General features: G+C 42.7%; 2 protein-coding genes across 5 annotated transcripts; both read right to left on the minus strand.

Moving 5' to 3' along the window:
• Nucleotides 1-906: 906 nt before the first annotated feature.
• LOC112244961 (succinate-semialdehyde dehydrogenase, mitochondrial) lies at nt 907-10,126 on the minus strand. Of its 2 annotated transcripts, none has more exons than XM_024412876.2 (10): nt 10,030-10,126; nt 6,804-6,887; nt 6,534-6,704; nt 6,280-6,396; nt 6,033-6,176; nt 4,119-4,262; nt 3,797-3,955; nt 3,511-3,671; nt 3,357-3,415; nt 907-1,569 (listed from the first exon to the last, which is right to left on the minus strand). In XM_024412876.2, exons 1-10 carry the CDS (start codon nt 10,051-10,053, stop codon nt 1,358-1,360), a joined length of 1,275 nt encoding a protein of 424 aa, XP_024268644.2. In that variant the 5' UTR covers nt 10,054-10,126; the 3' UTR covers nt 907-1,357. The 2 variants fall into 2 exon arrangements, with proteins under 2 accessions (XP_024268644.2, XP_024268637.2); XM_024412869.2 differs by lacking the exon at nt 10,030-10,126 and adding an exon at nt 9,303-9,773.
• Nucleotides 10,127-12,909: 2,783 nt separating this feature from the next.
• Nucleotides 12,910-19,728, minus strand: LOC112228882 (protein DEK). Of its 3 annotated transcripts, none has more exons than XM_024394610.2 (12): nt 19,595-19,728; nt 18,622-18,785; nt 18,303-18,401; nt 17,938-18,047; nt 17,718-17,812; nt 15,702-15,822; nt 15,210-15,494; nt 14,835-15,035; nt 14,533-14,644; nt 14,285-14,427; nt 14,125-14,193; nt 12,910-13,954 (listed from the first exon to the last, which is right to left on the minus strand). In XM_024394610.2, exons 2-12 carry the CDS (start codon nt 18,755-18,757, stop codon nt 13,943-13,945), a joined length of 1,383 nt encoding a protein of 460 aa, XP_024250378.1. In that variant the 5' UTR covers nt 18,758-18,785; nt 19,595-19,728; the 3' UTR covers nt 12,910-13,942. The 3 variants fall into 3 exon arrangements, with proteins under 3 accessions (XP_024250378.1, XP_024250387.1, XP_024250396.1); XM_024394619.2 differs by lacking the exon at nt 19,595-19,728 and adding an exon at nt 19,307-19,407; XM_024394628.2 differs by lacking the exons at nt 18,303-18,401; nt 18,622-18,785; nt 19,595-19,728 and having other exon boundaries at nt 17,943-18,047.
• Nucleotides 19,729-19,740: the final 12 nt, after the last annotated feature.

Below are 19,740 nucleotides of genomic sequence, written 5' to 3' on the forward strand. Positions count from 1 at the left end.
GCCATCTATTTTGTGAAGTGCACCAGTCCCTCCTGCAGCAAAGAAGCCCCACAACATGATGCTGCCACCCCCGTGCTTCACGGTTGGGATGGTGATCTTCGGCTTGCAAGCCTCCCCTTTCCCTCCAAACATAATGGTCATTATGGCCAAACAGTTACATTTTTGTTTCATCAGACCAGAGGACATTTCTCAAAAAAGTACGATCTTTGTCCCCATGTGCAGTTGCAAACCGTAGTTTGGCTTTTTATGGCGGTTTTGGAGCAGTGGCTTCGTCCTTGCTGAGCGGCCTTTCAGGTTATGTCGATATAGCACTTGTTTTAATGTGGATATAGATACTTTTGTACCTATTTCCTCCAGCATCTTCACAGGGTCCTTTGCTGTCGTTCTGGGATTGATTTGCACTTTTCGCGCCAAAGTACGTTCATCTCTAGGAGACAGAACACGTCACCTTCCTGAGCAGTATGACGGCTGCGTGGTCCCATGGTGTTTATACTTGCGTACTATTGTTTGTACAGATGAACGTGGTACCTTCAGGCATTTGGAAATTGCTCCCAAGTATGAACCAGACTTGTGGAGGACTATACTTTTTTTTCTGAAGTCTTGGCTGATTTGTTTTGATTTTCCCATGATGTCAAGCAAAGAGGCACTGAATTTGAAGGTAGGCCTTGAAATACATTCACAGGTACACCTCCAATTGACTCAAATGATGTCAATTAGCCTATCAGAAGCTTCTAAAGCCATGACATAATTTTCTGGAATTTTCCAAGCTGTATAAAGGCACAGTCAACTTAGTGTATGTAAACTTCTGACCCACTGGAATTGTGATACAGTGAATTATAAGTGAAATAGTCTGTCTGTAAACAATTGTTGGAAAAATGACTTAGTAGATGTCCTGACCGACTTGACAAAACTATAGTTTGTTAACAAGGAATGTGTGGAGTGGTTGAAAAACTATTTTTAATGACTCCAACCTAAGTGTATGTAAACTTCCGACTTCAACTGTATCTATGAACCATGGCGTTAGCGATAATAGTGCAACCACCAATGGCATTTTCAATACTATGAAAGGTTTTCCTATACTCCATATCAGCCTGCAGGACTCCCAGTTAAGTTGTACTGCATTAACATATGTTTGTTAATATTGCTTTCCCTGTATCTGAGAGATGAAGGCTCTCAATGACAACATATGCAGAGGATCAGAATCACAATCATTTGTGAAGGAATCATATTTGATTATTGTAATCCATTGTAGTGTTTTATGTTAAATATGAGTAAGTAACTGTTACTAGAGCCTAAGAATCCTCCCTTTTCCCAAAATCACCGCTTTCTACTTGGAGGGCGGGGGTGCAGTGGACCCTCAGGGGGTTAGCCCTCCAAAGCACATGTACTTGACGTCCAGGTACTCCTCGATGCCATACTTGGAGCCCTCACGGCCCAGGCCCGATTGTTTGACCCCACCGAAGGAGGCCTCTGGGGTGGAGAGGAGACCCTCGTTGACCCCCACCATGCCTACCTCCAGATTCTCCGCCACCCGCCAGATCTGACTGACGTCCTGGGAAAAGAAGTACCCTGGGAGGGGGTGGGGGGTGGAGAAGAGCGTAGTTGAATGAAACTCATCAAATCAGATTCTGAGATAGACTTTCTATTGACATTAAATAATATACAGTGGGGAGAACAAGTATTTGATAACCTGCAAAATCGGCAGTGTTTCCTACTTACAAAGCATGTAGAGGTCTGTCATTTTTATCATAGGTACACTTCAACTGTGAGAGACGGAATCTAAAACAAAAATCCAGAAACTCACATTGTATGATTTTTAAGTAATTCATTTGCATTTTATTGCATGACATATGTATTTGATACATCAGGAAAGCAGAACTTTGTAATTGCAAACAAAGGTTTCTGTACCAAATATTGAGTTAATTTCCTGTAGTTCTTGACCAGGTTTGCACACACTGCAGCAGGGATTTTGGCCCATTCCTCCATACAGACCTTATCCAGATCCTTCAGGTTTCGGGGCTGTCGCTGGGCAATACGGACTTTCAGCTCCCTCCAAAGATGTTCTATTGGGTTCAGGTCTGGAGACTGGCTAGGCCACTCCAGGACCGTGAGATGCTTCTTACGGAGCCACTCCTTAGTTGCCCTGGCTGTGTGTTTCGGGTCGTTGTCATGCTGGAAGACCCAGCCACGACCCATCTTCAATGCTCTTACTGAGGGAAGGAGGTTTTTGGCCAAGATCTCGCGATACATGGCCCCATCCATCCTCCCCTCAATACGGTGCAGTCGTCCTGTCCCCTTTGCAGAAAAGCATCCCCAAAGAATGATGTTTCCACCTCCATGCATCACGGGTCTTCTTGCGGTTGTACTCATCCTTCTTCTTCCTCCAAACATGGCGAGTTGAGTTTAGACCAAAAAGCTCTATTTTTGTCTCATCAGATCACATGACCTTTTCCCATTCCTCCTCTGGATCATCCAGATGGTCATTGGCTAACTTCAGACGGGCCTGGACATGCGCTGGCTTGAGCAGGGGGACCTTGTGTGCGCTGCAGGATTTTAATCCATGAAGGGGTAGTGTGTTATTGATGGTTTTATTTGAGACTGTGGTCCCAGCTCTCTTCAGGTCATTGACCAGGTCCTGCCATGTAGTTCTGGGCTGATCCCTCACCTTCCTCATGATCATTGATGCCCCACGAGGTGAGATCTTGCATGGAGCCCCAGACCGAGGGTGATTGACAGTCATCTTGAACTTCTTCCATTTTCTAATAATTGTGCCAACAGTTGTTGACTTCTCACCAAGCTGCTTGCCTATTGTCTTGTAGCCCATCCCAGCCTTGTGCAGGTCTACAATTTTATCCCTGATGTCCTTACACAGCTCTCTGGCCTTGGCCATTGTGGAGAGGTTGGAGTCTGTTTGATTGAGTGTGTGGACAGGTGTCTTTTATACAGGTAACGAGTTCAAACAGGTGCAGTTAATACAGGTAATGAGTGGAGAACAGGAGGACTTCTTAAAGAAAAACTAACAGGTTTGTGAGATCCTGAATTCTTACTGGTTGGTAGGTGATCAAATATTTATGTCATGCAATACAATGCAAATGAATTACTTAAAAATTATACAATGTGATTTTCTGGATTTTGTTTTAAATTCCGGACACAGTTGAAGTGTACCTATGATATAAATTACAGACCTCTACATGCTTTGTAAGTAGGAAAACCTGCAAAATCAGCAGTGTACCAAATACTTGTTCTCCCCACTGTAATTAGTAAATCAGACTGGCTCTGTCAAATAATTATTATATTACAGGTTTGAGCATTTTTCAGACATGACAGCAAGGTGCATACAATACTGTTTAGCTCACCTGCTAAACCCACATGAGATGCATTGGCAATGGCAAGTGCTTCCTCCTCTGTGTTAAACCTGTCATAAGGAAAAGAGAATAAACACCTTGAGTTAGCTCCCATTTTAGCATCCATCCAGTCTTCAGTTGTCTGATCTCTCCTAGCTCCACTGACCTGATGACAGGCAGGAGAGGACCGAAGGTTTCCTCTCTGGTACACAGCATGTCTGTGGTGACATCAGCCAGCAGAGTGGGCTGATGGAACGAGCCGTCCAGACGCTTCCCCCTTAGCACCTTGGCCCCCCGCGACACTGCATCCATTACCTGGTGCTCCACCTGGGAGAGACATAGGATATCATAAGGTTATGTAACATATCAGAATATAAACAATATCATGCAGATAATACAGTTATAGTATAATTATAATACAAACACCCTCTTGACAGTAGGAACCAGGTTACCTTCTCAGAGGCACGGACGTTGATGAGGGGTCCCTGGGTGGTGTTTGGGTCAGAGCCATGGCCCAGACGGAGCTCTGCGTCCATGGCTTTCCCCAACTTCTCTATGAAGTGATCGTGGATCCTACTCTGGACCAGGAAGCGGTTGGAGCAGACACATGTCTACGATGGTCAAAGGGCACATTGAGGGACATGGAGGTTAGACCACGACTTCAGACACCCCATTTTAGAATGACAGGCAACATTTCGATATGGTGTACTTCACAGTTTGAACAGCACAGTAGACACAAAATGATTTGTTTTGAGATAACTCCTATTCCAGTACCTGTCCCGAGTTCCTGAACTTGGAGTTCATGGCTCCCGTCACAGCCTTGTCCACATCTGCACTGTCAAACACAATGAAGGGGGCATGGCCACCCAGCTCCATTGAAACCCTCTTGACGGTGTCGGCGGCATGCTTCAAGAGAATCTGAGGATGAGCAAGGAGTTATCAGGAAGATCACAGGCCTTTTCATTGAAATGCAGTGCCTTGCGAAAGTATTCGGCCCCCTTGAACTTTGCGACCTTTTGCCACATTTCAGGCTTCAAACAAAGATATAAAACTGTATTTTTTTGTGAAGAATCAACAACAAGTGGGACACAATCATGAAGTGGAACGACATTTATTGGATATTTCAAACTTTTTTAACAAATCAAAAACTGAAAAATTGGGAGTGCAAAATTATTCAGCCCCTTTACTTTCAGTGCAGCAAAAACTCTCTCCAGAAGTTCAGTGAGGATCTCTGAATGATCCAATGTTGACCCAAATGTCTAATGATGATAAATACAATCCACCTGTGTGTAATCAAGTCTCCGTATAAATGCACCTGCACTGTGATAGTCTCAGAGGTCCGTTAAAAGCGCAGAGAGCATCATGAATAACAAGGAACACACCAGGCAGGTCCGAGATACTGTTGTGAAGAAGTTTAAAGCCGGATTTGGAAACAAAAAGATTTCCCAAGCTTTAAACATCCCAAGGAGCACTGTGCAAGCGATAATATTGAAATGGAAGGAGTATCAGACCACTGCAAATCTACCAAGACCTGGCCGTCCCTCTAAACATTCAGCTCATACAAGGAGAAGACTGATCAGAGATGCAGCCAAGAGGCCCATGATCACTCTGGATGAACTGCAGAGATCTACAGCTGAGGTGGGAGACTCTGTCCATAGGACAACAATCAGTCGTATATTGCACAAATCTGGCCTTTATGGAAGAGTGGCAAGAAGAAAGACATTTCTTAAAGATATCCATAAAAAGTGTTGTTTAAAGTTTGCCACAAGCCACCTGGGAGACACACCAAACATGTGGAAGAAGGTGCTCTGGTCAGATGAAACCAAAATTGAACTTTTTGGCAACAATGCAAAACGTTATGTTTGGCGTAAAAGCAACACAGCTCATCACCCTGAACACACCATCCCCACTGTCAAACATGGTGGTGGCAGCATCATGGTTTGGGCCTGCTTTTCTTCAGCAGGGACAGGGAAGATGGTTAAAATTGATGGGAAGATGGATGGAGCCAATTACAGGACCATTCTGGAAGAAAACCTGATGGAGTCTGCAAAAGACCTGAGACTGGGACGGAGATTTGTCTTCCAACAAGACATAAAGCAAAATCTACAATGGAATGGTTCAAAAATAAACATATCCAGGTGTTAGAATGGCCAAGTCAAAGTCCAGACCTGAATCCAATCGAGAATCTGTGGAAAGAACTGAAAACTGCTGTTCACAAATGCTCTCCATCCAACCTCACTGAGCTCGAGCTGTTTTGCAAGGAGGAATGGGAAAAAATTTCAGTCTCTCGATGTGCAAAACTGATAGAGACATACCCCAAGCGACTTACAGCTGTAATCGCAGCAAAAGGTGGTGCTACAAAGTATTAACTTAAGGGGGCTGAATAATTTTGCACGCCCAATTTTTCAGTTTTTGATTTGTTAAAAAAGTTTGAAATATCCAATAAATGTCGTTCCACTTCATGATTGTGTCCCACTTGTTGTTTATTCTTCACAAAAAAATACAGTTTTATATCTTTATGTTTGAAGCCTGAAATGTGGCAAAAGGTCGCAAAGTTCAAGGGGGCCGAATACTTTCGCAAGGCACTGTATTATCCACCTACAAGATTTAAGAGGAACATGAAATGTATATTGCATTTTCAGGATTGATTAAGCTAACTCTGAAGCCATTCTAGATCAGTGTCCATACCTTTCCAGTGGCAGTGGACCCAGTGAAGGAGACCTTCCCTACCAGGGGGTCTGTGCAGAGGACTGTCCCAACGGAGGGGGTCTTCTCTCTGGAGCAGGGCACCACGTTAAACACCCCCGCTGGGATCCCGGCCTGACTCGCCAGCTTTACACACACAAAAAGTAAACATATTAATTAGACAAATGAAGTGTCTTACTATTGGGGACCCAGCCACAGTGAGTGTTGTTGTGGAAACAGAAGCACTGACCTCAGCAAGCGCCAGGGCAGAGAGGGGTGTGTCCTCGGCAGGTTTCACCACGACGGTGCAGCCCGCGGCCAGGGCAGCACCCACTTTCCTGGTGATCATAGCACTGGGGAAGTTCCACTGTGTGTGTGGGGGGAGGGGGGAGGAGGATAGGCTAGGTGTTACGCAGGAAGTGAAAAGCATTACGGAGGTAGCTCTCCAGGACCTAAGACAGACATCCCTGACATATAGTAGATGGATGAAGCATTACGGCTCACCGGAGTGATGATTGAGGCCACGCCCACAGGCTGTTTGAGCAGAAGGATCTTACGGTCCTTGGCAGCCGAGGGCACAACATCCCCGTAGACACGGCGCGCCTCCTCAGAGAACCATTCCAGGAAGCCAGCAGCGTAAGCAATCTCCCCCAGGGACTCCTTCATGGGCTTGCCCTAAGAGGTGCAGAACACAGAAGTGGTTTACAACTCAGAACGAAATACAAATCATTACAAGGACAACACCCCTGTTGCATCTAGCAAGACAATACTCACACACTCAAAAGTGATCAGCTTAGCAAGGTCCTTCTTGTTCAACGTCAACAGATCGTACCATTTCCGTAGAAGGACACTTCTTTCCTAAGGAAGAAAACATTAAATCAGATCATGGAATCAGTAAGTTGCATGATCCACAAGAATCTGGAAGACTCCATCTGGTCTTATTAGTGCTCCCTGAAACTAGCAGCTCCTGATAACAGAGATGGAACTTGATGCAACAATGTGTGCTGTGAATTAAGAGTGTATGAGGTGTTGATGGTGAGTGGCGACTCTGGCTGTAGCCTTTCCACTCACTCAGTCTCTCCCGCTCTGAAGCATTGCTTCACATGCATGGCAGCAGAGCATTTATTTGCATGATGAAAATTGGACAGAGAGTCAGAAAAGGGGGATGGATAAAATGACAAGGGGGGTTATTGGCTGCATGGACAGAAGAAAACCAGTACAATGAGTCTATCTTTACCAGATCAAAGACAAAACTGGAGTGAACAGGATTCTCCCCAAACTACAGTATAAGATGTTGGAGTCAAACTTTGATATTCTCTCACTGAGTGATGTGTTAATATGGCAGTGAGTGAGTCGTGCTTAATAATTGCATAATCACTCATGGACTAGAGATCGACCGATTAAGTTTTCATAACAATCAGTAATCGGCATTTTTGGACACCGATTACGGCCGATTACATTGCAATCCACGAGGAGACTGCGTTGCAGTCTGACCACCTGTTACGCGAGTGCAGCAAGGAGCCAATGGAAAGTTGCTAGCTAGCATTAAACTTATCTTATAAAAAACAATCAATCTGAACACAATCACTAGTTAACTACACATGGTTGATGATATTACTAGTTTAACTAGCTTGTCCTGCATTGTATATAATCAATGCGGTGCCTGTTCATTTATCATCGAATCACAGCCTACTTCACCAAACGGGTGATGATTTAACAAGAGCATTCGCGAAAAAAGCACAATCGTAGAACCAATGTACCTAACCATAAACATCAATATCCTTCTTAAAATCAATACACAAGTATATATTATTTAAACCTGCATATTTAGTTAAAAGAAATTCCCGTTATCAGGCAATATTAACTAGGGAAATTGTGTCACTGCTCTTGCATTCAGTGTAAGCAGAGTCAGGGCCACCTGCAGCAGTTTGGGCCGCCTGGCTCGTTTCGAACTGTGTGAAGACCATTTCTTCCGAACAAAGACCATCATTAATTTGCTAGAATTTTACATAATTATGACATAACATTGAAGGTTGTGCAATGTAACAGCAATATTTAGACTTATGGTTGCCACACATTCGATAAAATACGGAACAGTTCCATATTTCACTGAAAGAATAAACGTTTTGTTTTCAAAATGATAGTTGCTGGATTTGACCATATTAATGACCAAAGGCTCGTATTTCTGTGTTTATTATATTATAATTAAGTCTACGATTTGATAGAGCAGCCTGACTGAGCGGTGGTAGGCAGCAGCAGGCTCGTAAGCATTCATTCAAACAGCACTTTCCTGCGTTTGGCAATGCTTGAAGCACAGCTCTGTTAATGACTTCAAGCCTATCAACTCCCGAGATTAGGCTGGCAATACTATAGTGCCTTTAAAAACATCCAATAGTCAAAGGTACAGTTGAAGTCGGAAGTTTACATACACTTAGGTTGGAGTCATTAAAACTCATTTTTCAACCACTCCACATATTTCTTGTTAACAAACTATAGGTTTGGAAAGTCAGTGCATTGCTGCAGGAGGGACTAGTACACCTCACAAAATAGATGGCATCATGGAGGGAAGATTATGTGGATATATTGAAGCAACATCTCAAGACATCAGTCAGGAAACCAAATTGAACCTGTTTCCTTATTTATTTGAGACTAAATTGATTTTATTTCTGTATTATATTAAGTTAAAATAAGTGTTTATCCAGTATTGTTGTAATTGTCATTATTACAAATATATATATATATATATATGTATATATATATAAACCGGCCGATTAATCTGTATCGGCCTTTTTCGTGCCCCTATAATCGGTATCTGCGTTGAAAAATCATAATCGGTTGACCTCTATAATGGACAGTAAAACAAAAACACGCCTGCAACCTGGAGTGGCTACTTTGCGGGCCAAGTAGTTCTTTGGCCAGGCTATTATAGAGCGTAGACTGCAGTACGGGCCCCAAAACAATGAACCCTGTGGCATAGGCTATGATGCTTGTAATAGATGTCATTGTGCACTATGACTGTCTCTATTTGGTTATTATATTCTGCCTAACGTGCATGTCAGTCACAAGAGTTAAGGAAAGCAGCTGTCACACTGTTGATTTCATGCAACTAGGAAATGTGGGGAAAGCGGTGGTGCTGATGAAGAAGGAAAACAATATCAATATGCTATTCACAGAATTGTGGATCGTGAACTGTCAGAATTGTGGATCGTGAACTGTCAGGTTTGTGGATCGTGAAGTCAACTGTCTTTCAGCATAATTGAAGTAGAGGCCTACTTTCGCTGTGTGATGTTTCCAGGAGTAGAATGCCTTATAGGCTGCGTCGACAGCTAGTTTAGCTTCTGCTGGACCGCAGTCTGCGACGTTCGCAATCTCTTCACCCGTCGCTGGGTCCAGCACTGGGAAGGTAGAGGGAGCATTGATCCATTGCCCGTTCACATAGCCCTGCGTTCGGAGAAGCTGAGCAGAAATGTCGAGGCTGTATTGTCGATGCATGACAAATGGTAGGCCGAACTGGCTGAGGAGACACCGACTTCTTAGGTGGCAGAAACTACCCATAGCAGGAGAATAGCTTTGTCCACAAGAGGTTTCAAGTGGAATGCTGTCTCGCTCGGTCAGTCAAAGAAAAACTGCTGCAGTGACTGGTGAATTTGAATAAGGTTGTCGTCCGTGGATAGATACGAGTTTGAACCAGTCTTGAAGGCGGTCGATTTAAACACGTGATCATGCACACACACACACACACACACACACACACACACACACAATACATTACTGACTAAGTTAAACCATAATTCGTGTGCCCCTTCGCTCAAAATAGATACATTGTAACACAAATGGCATTATCGAAAGCAGCAAAATGTGTACGGTACATACATGTATTATTTGTATTGACTGCAAGTGCTACAATACGTTACAATGCAAATACAGTATCTAATATACTAGGCTAGTTATAGTTGTGAAATAAGCGAATGTATCGATAAATAGTTTGTTACAACGTTACATCGTCTGCCTTTCCCACCGCCATTGATGTTTAGCTGGCCAATCCACGCGCTTGGATATCTTCTCTTGCGTCCAATAAGAGCCAGCAAACTATAACCAGCTTCCCTGAAATGTAGGCATGTGTGCATTGCATCATTAGTAGTCTTATCTGTCAAAGTTCAGTCCTTTCAGTCTCAAGTCGACTTTAAAGGCCAAACTAATCTATAAATCACATTGCATCAGCTACCCAATGGGCTTGTTCGACATTTCAGCAGACTGACGACTAATGATCTACAAATCACCTTGCATCATAAATAATGACTCGTTATTAATAATCAGACAGCCACAATTTACCAATGATACATTTAAGCAATAAGGCCCGATCAATATACCACGACTAAGGGTTGTTCTTATGCATGACGCAACAGCGCCTGGATACAGCCATTAGCCTTGGTATATTGGCCATATCACAAATCCTAGAGGAGCCTTATTGCTATTATAAACTGGTTATCAACGTAATTAGAGCAGTAAAAATGCATGTTTTGTCATAGCTGTGGTATACAGTCTTTTATAAACTGGGTGATTTGAGCCCTGAATTCTGATTGGCTGTACGACCGTATACCACGGATATGACAAAACATTTATTTTTAATGCTCTAATTATGTTAATAACCCGTTTATAATAGCAATAAGGCTTCTCAGGGGTTTGTGATATGGCCAATATACCACGGCTAAGGGCTGTGTCCAGGCACTGTGGCTGTGTCCCTTAGCTGTGGTATTTTGACCTATACCACACCTCCTCGGCCTTATTGCTTAAATATGTCAGCCATCAGGATTCTGGGCTCGAACCACCCCATTTATAATTAAGCAATAAGGGGACACAAGGCGGAGTGCCACTGCTCAAAAAAATAAAGGGAACACTAAAATAACATATCCTAGATCTGAATGAATGAAATATTCTTATTAAATACTTTTTTCTTTACATAGTTGAATGTGCTGACAACAAAATCACACAAAAACTATCAATGGAAATCAAATTTATCAACCCATGGATGTCTGGATTTGGAGTCACACTCAAAATTAAAGTGGAAAACCACACTACAGGCTGATCCAACTTTGATGTAATGTCCTTAAAACAAGTCAAAATGAGGCTCAGTAGTGTGTGTGGCCTCCACGTGCTTGTATGACCTCCCTACAACGCCTGGGCATGCTCCTGATGAGGTGGCGGATGGTCTCCTGAGGGATCTCCTCCCAGACCTGGACTAAAGCATCTGCCAACTCCTGGACAGTCTGTGGTGCAACGTGGCGTTGGTGGATGGAGTGAGACATGATGTCCCAGATGTGCTCAATTGGATTCAGGTCTGGGGAACGGGCGGGCCAGTCCATAGCATCAATGCCTTCCTCTTGCAGGAACTGCTGACACATTCCAGCCACATGAGATCTAGCATTTTCTTGCATTAGGAGGAACCCAGGGCCAACCGCACCAGCATTTGGTCTCACAAGGGGTCTGAGGATCTCATCTCGGTACCTAATGGCAGTCAGGCTACCTCTGGCGAGCACATGGAGGGCTGTGCGGCCCCCCAAAGAAATGCCACCCCACACCATGACTGACCCACTGCCAAACAGGTAATGCTGGAGGATGTTGCAGGCAGCAGAATGTTCTCCATGGCGTCTCCAGACTGTCACATGCTCAGTGTGAACCTGCTTTCATCTGTGAAGAGCACAGGGCACCAGTGGCGAATTTGCCAATCTTGGTTCTCTGGCAAGTGCCAAACGTCCTGCACGGTGTTGGGCTGTAAGCACAACCCCCACCTGTGGATGTTGGGCCCTCATACCACCCTCATGGAGTCTGTTTCTGACCGTTTGAGCAGACACATGCACATTTGTGGCCTGCTGGAGGTTATTTTGCAGGGCTCTGGCAGTGCTCCTCCTGCTCCTCCTTGCACAAAAGCGGAGGTAGCGGTCCTGCTGCTGGGTTGTTGCCCTCCTACGGCCTCCTCCACGTCTCCTGATTTACTGGCCTGTCTCCTGGTAGCGCCTCCATGCTCTGGACACTACGCTGACAGACACAGCAAACCTTCTTGCCACATCTCGCATTGATGTACCATCCTGGATGAGCTGCACTACCTGAGCCACTTGTGTGGGTTGTAGACTCCGTCTATGCTACCACTAGAGTGAAAGCACCGCCAGCATTCAAAAGTGACCAAAACATCAGCCAGGAAGCATAGGAACTGAGAAGTGGTCTGTGGTCCCCACCTGCAGAACCACTCCTTTATTGGGGGTGTCTTGCTAAATGCCTATAATTTCCATCTGTTGTCTATTCCATTTGCACAACAGCATGTGCAATTTATCAATCAGTGTTGCTTCCTAAGTGGACAATTTGATTTCACAGAAGTGTGATTGACTTGGAGTTACATTGTGTTGTAAGTGTTCCCTTTATTTTTTTGAGCAGTGTATATTGGCAATATTCCACAAACCCGAGGTGCGTTATTGCTATTATCAACTGATTACCAAACATAATTAGAGCAGTAAAAAAAGTCATACCCCTGGTATTTAGTCTGATATACCACAGCTGTCAGCCAATCAGCATTTAGGGTTTGAACCACCCAGTTTATAATACTGTTTTGATGCTCTTGAATGCAGCCAAAATTATTTAGTCCCTGCTATCTGGGATCCTTGGGACATCCCTAAACCCCATTAAAGTTTCAATGTAAAATGGTTAAGGTAGGAACATCCCAAGGATTCCAGATCATACTGACCAATATTGTTTGTAGCTTAAGTCAGGCAGTCACAATTTACATGACATCAAGGTTTTGATGCGCCGTAACAGGGCCAATATCTTAACTGTTTACCACCTTAGTAACAAGTGTCTTTGCTTTAGTAAAACACTAGATAGACAAGTGTTTATTCAAAAATCTGATTTAATTTATATGCATAACATTGGAAGACAATTTCATTCAGTGACACTTTGTCAAAGGTATATTGACTAAAAAAATCCAACTCTTCATTGAGCAAGGTAACAACTACATAGATCATCCTGTAATGCATACAGAGACAAAATAAGGACTAAAACAGGAGCTCATCAAAAGTAAATGATTCACAAATGTACACATTTACATATAAAAACATGAAGTCTTATAAATGCAATCAAGGATTATGTTTGAAGACTTGACCGTGACAATACTTTTCAAAACTCAATTGAACAGCTCGCCATGCAAATCCATTTTACACAAAATGCCTAGGGGGAAGGGAAAAGGGGTGGCATCATTAGTCCAAAATGTTTTGCAACAGAAACCGTTTACTAAAAACAGAAAGTTTATTGTTCAAATTCCTGTAGGTCCCTCCCCGTTTGGTTCTAGTGAATACACCCCAGCATACATACATACATACCACTGCCTTGTTCCAATAAAGCTGTTATATGTGCATCAAAACCACAGAGGGAAAGAGTTGAAATCCTCCACAGAAGACAAAGGCAGTGGATAGCTATGGTGAGGGGCCTTATTCTATTTTGACTGGTCAAGTCAAGAAATACATTTAAAATCAACCATGTGTGAATTCATGCATTGCCTGAGGACATGTTTCCATTTACAGTGACCAACCTTGAATCTCTAAACACGGTTCGTTTAGCCTAAATACCTGTTGCTTGGGATCAGTAGAAAAACTGTAAAGTGTATTAACAAAGCACAGATTATTAACAAGCAATGACTCAAAAGGCATAAGCCTTAAGTAGCATGTTAAATATGACCTAAGAGAAGTGTGCAGTCAAGTTGGAAATGACATAATACAGAAACAAAAACATTTTGATTAAAATAAAAACAAACACATGAAGTAAAACTCTGGTTTGAGCAGTTCTAAGGTAGGCACATTCTTTTGATGATCCTTTTCCAGCATTGGACCGTTCACACAGTTATTTGTCACAAGGACCGTTTATGTCCTTTAGGAAATCAGCTGCAAAAAAACAAAACAAAACAGACGGTTATACAAAGAAATCAGTCTGACAACAGATAAAACAATTGAAAAGCATTCACACAATTTTGTGTGGGGAATGACTTAGACTTTAGTAGTCTAGAAGCACAGTGCTGCTATTCCAGAACACCAAGGGAGGACAGGTAACTCACCGTTTTTACTGTCTGCTTGACATAGTCCTTTCTGCTGGTCAGGTCATAGTCTGGGTATGTGTCATATACCTGGGGCAGAGAAGTTGTTGCCTTAGACTTTTACAGGTAAGCCAACCATCATTGTGATATCAAATCAGAGATGTTTGAGAAGCAAACATACCTTCTGGCAGATCTTCTTCATGGTCATCTCCTCCAGGTCGGCGTCTTTCAGCAGCCTCTTCACCGTCTCCTTCAGCTGCTCATCTGTCGGAGGCTTCTTGATCATCTTGATCAACGGCTCATCGTCGTCCGAGCTGTCGAGTGCTGTTATTTAGGAAAACAAGCAGAGAAAAACATAACAATATGCATTAGGCTACAGGTTGCCAATGACGTATGAAACATGCTATAAAAGTAAATCTACATTCTTACCATTGCCCTTGCTGGCAGTATTTTTCTGTTTGTTACTGCTGCTGTCTGCTTTCTTGGTCTTAGCTGCTGGCTTGGCCGGTGCTGCCCTCTTAGCTGCCGGCTTCTTTTTTGGCTGAGGACAAATCAATCCATTAGTTCAAGATAAAAAGACAAACGGGTAAAAACCCTATCCAGATATTATAGACGTGATCTGTTACATACAAATATGGACACAAACCCAAACTGTTGACTTTTGTATTCACAAGAATTGCTGTGAGTTTAGCAAATCCAAAATCTGGGACAGATTGACAGAAGAGTCTCACCTTCTCAACTTCACTCTCGCCGTCTTCCTCATCCTCATCTTCATCATCCTCGTCTGAGTCATCCTTGTCTGAATCAGACTCAGACAGGTCGGAGTCTTCCACTTTTGTTTTCTTTTTGGCAGGAGCTGCCTTCTTTGCTGGTTGCGCGCGCTTCCTGGAAGGTGTTCTCTTGCCCTTGGCTGGTGGATTTGACTTGGGATCCTGATTGGTAGGAGAGAAGGGACTTCTGTGTTTAATCTTTGAGTGACAGAACAGGCTGACAGTTCTAGAATATTTATAGAGTGGCACTAGTATCGTCCAAGACCAAATAAGGGAAATATCAATTTCCAATGGACAATACCTATTAGTTTACATTACAACATTTCAGTTTCTCACCTCATCGTCTTCAGAATTATCGGTATCTTCATCGGTCGTCACCTTTTCCCTCTTTCCCGATTTCCCGCTCTTCTTTTCAGCGTCCGACTCGTCTTGTTCGACTGTGACTCCTTGCTCGTCATCCTCATCACTGCTAGAATCAGTGACGATAGCTTTGGACTTGCTCTCTGCTTTGACCTTCCGGGGGCTGCTGGATGTACTCCTGGCCTTAGCCTTGGTCTTGCTCTTAGAGTCTTTGGTTGAGATATTCTTCTTTGACTTCTTCTTTCTCTTTGAAATCACAGGCTGCAGATGGGAAGGATAGAATTATAGGTAGGGCCTATACCTTTTTGAAGACCTCATTGGTGAACACAGTTCAGTTTTCTATTCTATTTGACAAGACCAAACTCAAGAAATATGTACCTAGCTAAAGAACAAAAGACCAGTCACTCACATGAAAACGACTGTTAAGGACAGTTTATTTGAAAAATAAAGAGAAGACCTGTAACTCACCTTTCCTGATATTCTGGGACTAATGAGGAAAGTCATGATCCTATCGATGAGGACTGACTGGTTTCCACCCTTCTCCAGGTCCAACACTTTACAGATGGTCCTCAACCTTACACATGTTATCCTGAATCAGTGCACACAATTACTAGTCATTAATTATAATAACAGAGTAAGTTTGATCCACAATCACAACAATATTTCTGATCATGTTTAAACATGTTTCTTCGTTAAAGCTGTTAGAAGCACCTTGTGGAAGAATCTTAAAAATGTTCTTAAAATTGGATGTGTTGGTGCCTCTAGGGATATTCAGAAAGCTGATTGGAGGACCTTTTTACTGATGAATGTGTTCATTTCTTATGACCGTGTTTTTCTTTCTGGTTGCATTTTGCATTATATTTTGATGGGTGTCTCTCTTCTGTAATTCGGGGCTCATCTGTAAGAGACCTTGATCGCAGTACGACTCCCTGATAAAATAAGGTGAAAAATATACAGTACCAATCAAAAGTTGACACACCTACTCATTCAAGGGTTTTTCTTTATTTGTACTATTTTCTACATTGTAGAATAATAGTGAAGACATGAAAACACATATGGAATCATGTAACCAAAAAAAAAAAAAAGTGTTAAATGTTTTTACATTTGAGATTCTTCAAAGTAGCCACCCTTTGCCTTGACAGTTTTGCACACTCTTGGCATTCTCTCAACCAGCTTCACCTGGAATGCTTTTCCAACAGTCCTGAAGGAGATCCCACATATGCTAAGCACTTGTTTGCTGCTTTTTCTTCACTCTGTGGTCCAACTCATCCCAATTGGGTTGAGGTCAAGTGATTGTGGAGGTTAGGTCATCTGATGCAGCACCCCACCACTCTCCTTATTGGTCAAATAGCCCTTACACAGCCTGGAGGTTATTGTCCTGTTGAAAAACAAATGATAGTGGGACTAAGCCCAAGCCAGATTGGATGGTGTATCGCTGCGGTAGCTATGCTGGTTAAGTGTGCCTTGAATTCTAAATAAAAATCACAGAGTGTCACCAGCAGAGCACCCCCACACCACCTCCATGCTTCACAGTGGGAACCACACCATAAAGAGATTATCCATTCACCTACTCTGCATCTCACAAAGACACGGTGGTGTTGACTCATCAGACCAAAGGACAGATTTCCACTGGTCTAATGTCCATTGCTCATGTTTCTTGGCCCAAGCAAGTCTCTTCTTATTGGTGTCCTTTAGTAGTGGTTTCTTTGCAGCAATTGGGACCATGAAAGCCTGATTCACACAGTCTGAACAGTTGATGTTGAGGTGTGTCTGTTACTTAAATTCTGAAGCATTTATTTGGGCTGCAATTTCTGAGGTGTAGTCAACTAACAAACTTATCCTCTGCAACAGAGCCAACTCTGGATCTTCCTTTCCTGTTGCGGTCCTCTTGGGAGCCAGTTTCATGATAGAGCTTGATGGGTTTTGCGACTGCACTTGGAGAAACTTTCAAACTCTTAAAAGTAATGGACTGTCGTTTCTCTTTGTTTATTTGAGCTGTTCTTGCCATAATATGGACTTGGTCTTTTATCAAATAGGGCTCTCTTCTGTATACCACCCCTACCTTGCCACAACACAACTGATTGGCTCAAATGCAGGAAGGAAATACATTTCACAATTTCCTTTTAACAAGGCACACCTGTTAATTGAAATGCATTCCAGGTGACTACCTCATGAAGCTGGTTGAGAGAATGCCAAGAGTGTGCAAAGCTTTCATCAAGGCAAAGGGTGGCTACTTTAAAGAATCTCAAATATATTTTGTTTAACACTTTTTTTGGTTACTACATTATTCCATGTGTCATTTTACAATGTAGAAAATAGTACAAATAAAGAAAAACCTTGAATGATTAGGTGTGTCCAAACTCTTGACTGGTACTGTATGTATATATGTGTCTGGTACTGTATGTATGCATGCATGCATGTATGCACACACGCTACTACTGTTGTTTCATAAGTCCTAATTGAGCAACCCCCTCTCATTCTTACCTCATCATCCTCTCCTTCTTCTTTATATAGGGATCACTGTCAACCTCGAACGGGAAGCCATTGAACAGCCGCATGTTTTTCCTCATTGTGGCAATCTGAGGAGGGAACCATCAACAATGACAACCGACTAAGAACAACAACTCTAGAGTTGTTTTACCCACACAGGGGTGTCCATTGTGACATTACTCAGCCTTTAAAAAAAAGTGTAAGATACACTTACCTTACCTGGCATATCAAAGAGAATTGTATGAAGCGGTTTCAGATCTGGAACCTTCAGCTTTCCAAGGTGGTAGTTCACTCTCGCAATGTCTCCTAATTTATCTCCGCCACCTGAGAGGGAGTGGAAATGAGGTTTGTACTGTTAAATAATGAGCTGACTACAGAGGGCAACATGGTGGTGGGAGCATATGGGATCCCAGCGGGGCTGGTACATGATACAGTTGCATCCCAATACATAGACTATGAGACTGATGAGAACTTATTTACAGGCTTCATTCTGTCTCATGTCGACAAAACTTTGGAAACGTCCTCTGCGATCATCTATAGCCTTTGGTGATAGACATGTCCGAGGATGCTCCATCTTACCATTTTCAACTTTCAGCACCTTCGCAGGTTTCGCAACCTGGAAATCAAGTCTTTGCACCGTCTTTTTCTCCCTCTTCCCTTCAACTATTTGAGATAGAGCTGCAAGAAGAACATAACAGGTCAAATAGAATTCAGTGCTGCTGGCTTCATCAACTGTAGCAAACCAGGCCTCTGTGCATGCAATAACTAACAAGTTGGACCCATGCAAAGCTGAGGAAGGTAAAGGAGGGATGATACCTAGCTAGATACCTGTACTGAACTATAAATTAACAGGCCTATAGAGCAAAACGGGTTCATAAACATCATTGACTTATCATACTTATGTCTCTACTCATTTCATTCCGTGGTTTCCGGGCCTTATATGGTGAGTCGGCCAGGTCTTCAACCTTTTGTTCTTTCTCCATCTCATCCGACAGGGGACAAACCTCCATCTTTTCATCCATTGTTTCAGTCATGTCAGTGCACTTTGTAACATCTGCTGCCCTGTTTTGGGAAGAAAGTAGTTCCACCATCAGTTTAGCCAGATATCCCTGGAGAAGCACCTGACTATAGTCCCTACTTTTTATGCGAATAATATTAACTACAACATTAAGCTAACGTTAGCTAGTCAACAACTTTCCATCGCACTTAATGTCATGTCCGAGAACATTGTTAGCTAGATAGTTTTTGTTCAATTGCATTTTTTGTGCTTACTAACCACTTATCTGAAATTAGCCATCTAACGTTACCTAGTTAGTTAAATTCACAATTAATCACAATTTACCCATCACCAGATAGTTGTCATTATTAGTATACATAGCTAGCCAGCTACAACAGTAGATTCAATCTTATGGAGTGAAATTTTTTGCGGTGTGGCGCCCGGAGACATGATTTGGCGCGCAGGTTTGTTTTGAACACAACATAGAGCTAACGTTAGCCAGCTAGTCAACTAACGTTACGTACAATACGCCATGTCCCAAAGTTCACAACCACGCAGACTGAAAACTATCTCGATATTTGCTAACCTGTTGAATTGACAATGGTGTTTAAGTAGAAACCGATCTACGGGATAGCTAACTAGTCAATACATTCCCGCTGATGCTGCCTGACTTGGCTAGCTAACGTTAACGCGGTTAGCTCAGTCTTCTTGTCAACGTTGCATCCAGTCAGGCAGCTCTTTTTAGCTACTGAATGCACCTAAAAGCCGAACATTTATTTGTTTCATCGCTATAATTATACTTAATATGACCATTCTGGCTCATTCGAAATCTATTGCCAGCTATTGCAGTATGCCAATAAATTCAATACTTTACCTTGTCACCAAAACAGAATTGGATTAGGTTCCAAATGGCGGGTTTGTTGCAGTGTGGGCGTCAATGGGCAATCATTTAGATGACGTACAACACAACATTAGAAATTAGTCAATTATGACTAACTAAACAACACAATATTAGAAATT

This window comes from Oncorhynchus tshawytscha, linkage group LG03 (genome assembly GCF_018296145.1).
Source record: "Oncorhynchus tshawytscha isolate Ot180627B linkage group LG03, Otsh_v2.0, whole genome shotgun sequence".
Taxonomy (NCBI): domain Eukaryota; kingdom Metazoa; phylum Chordata; class Actinopteri; order Salmoniformes; family Salmonidae; genus Oncorhynchus; species Oncorhynchus tshawytscha.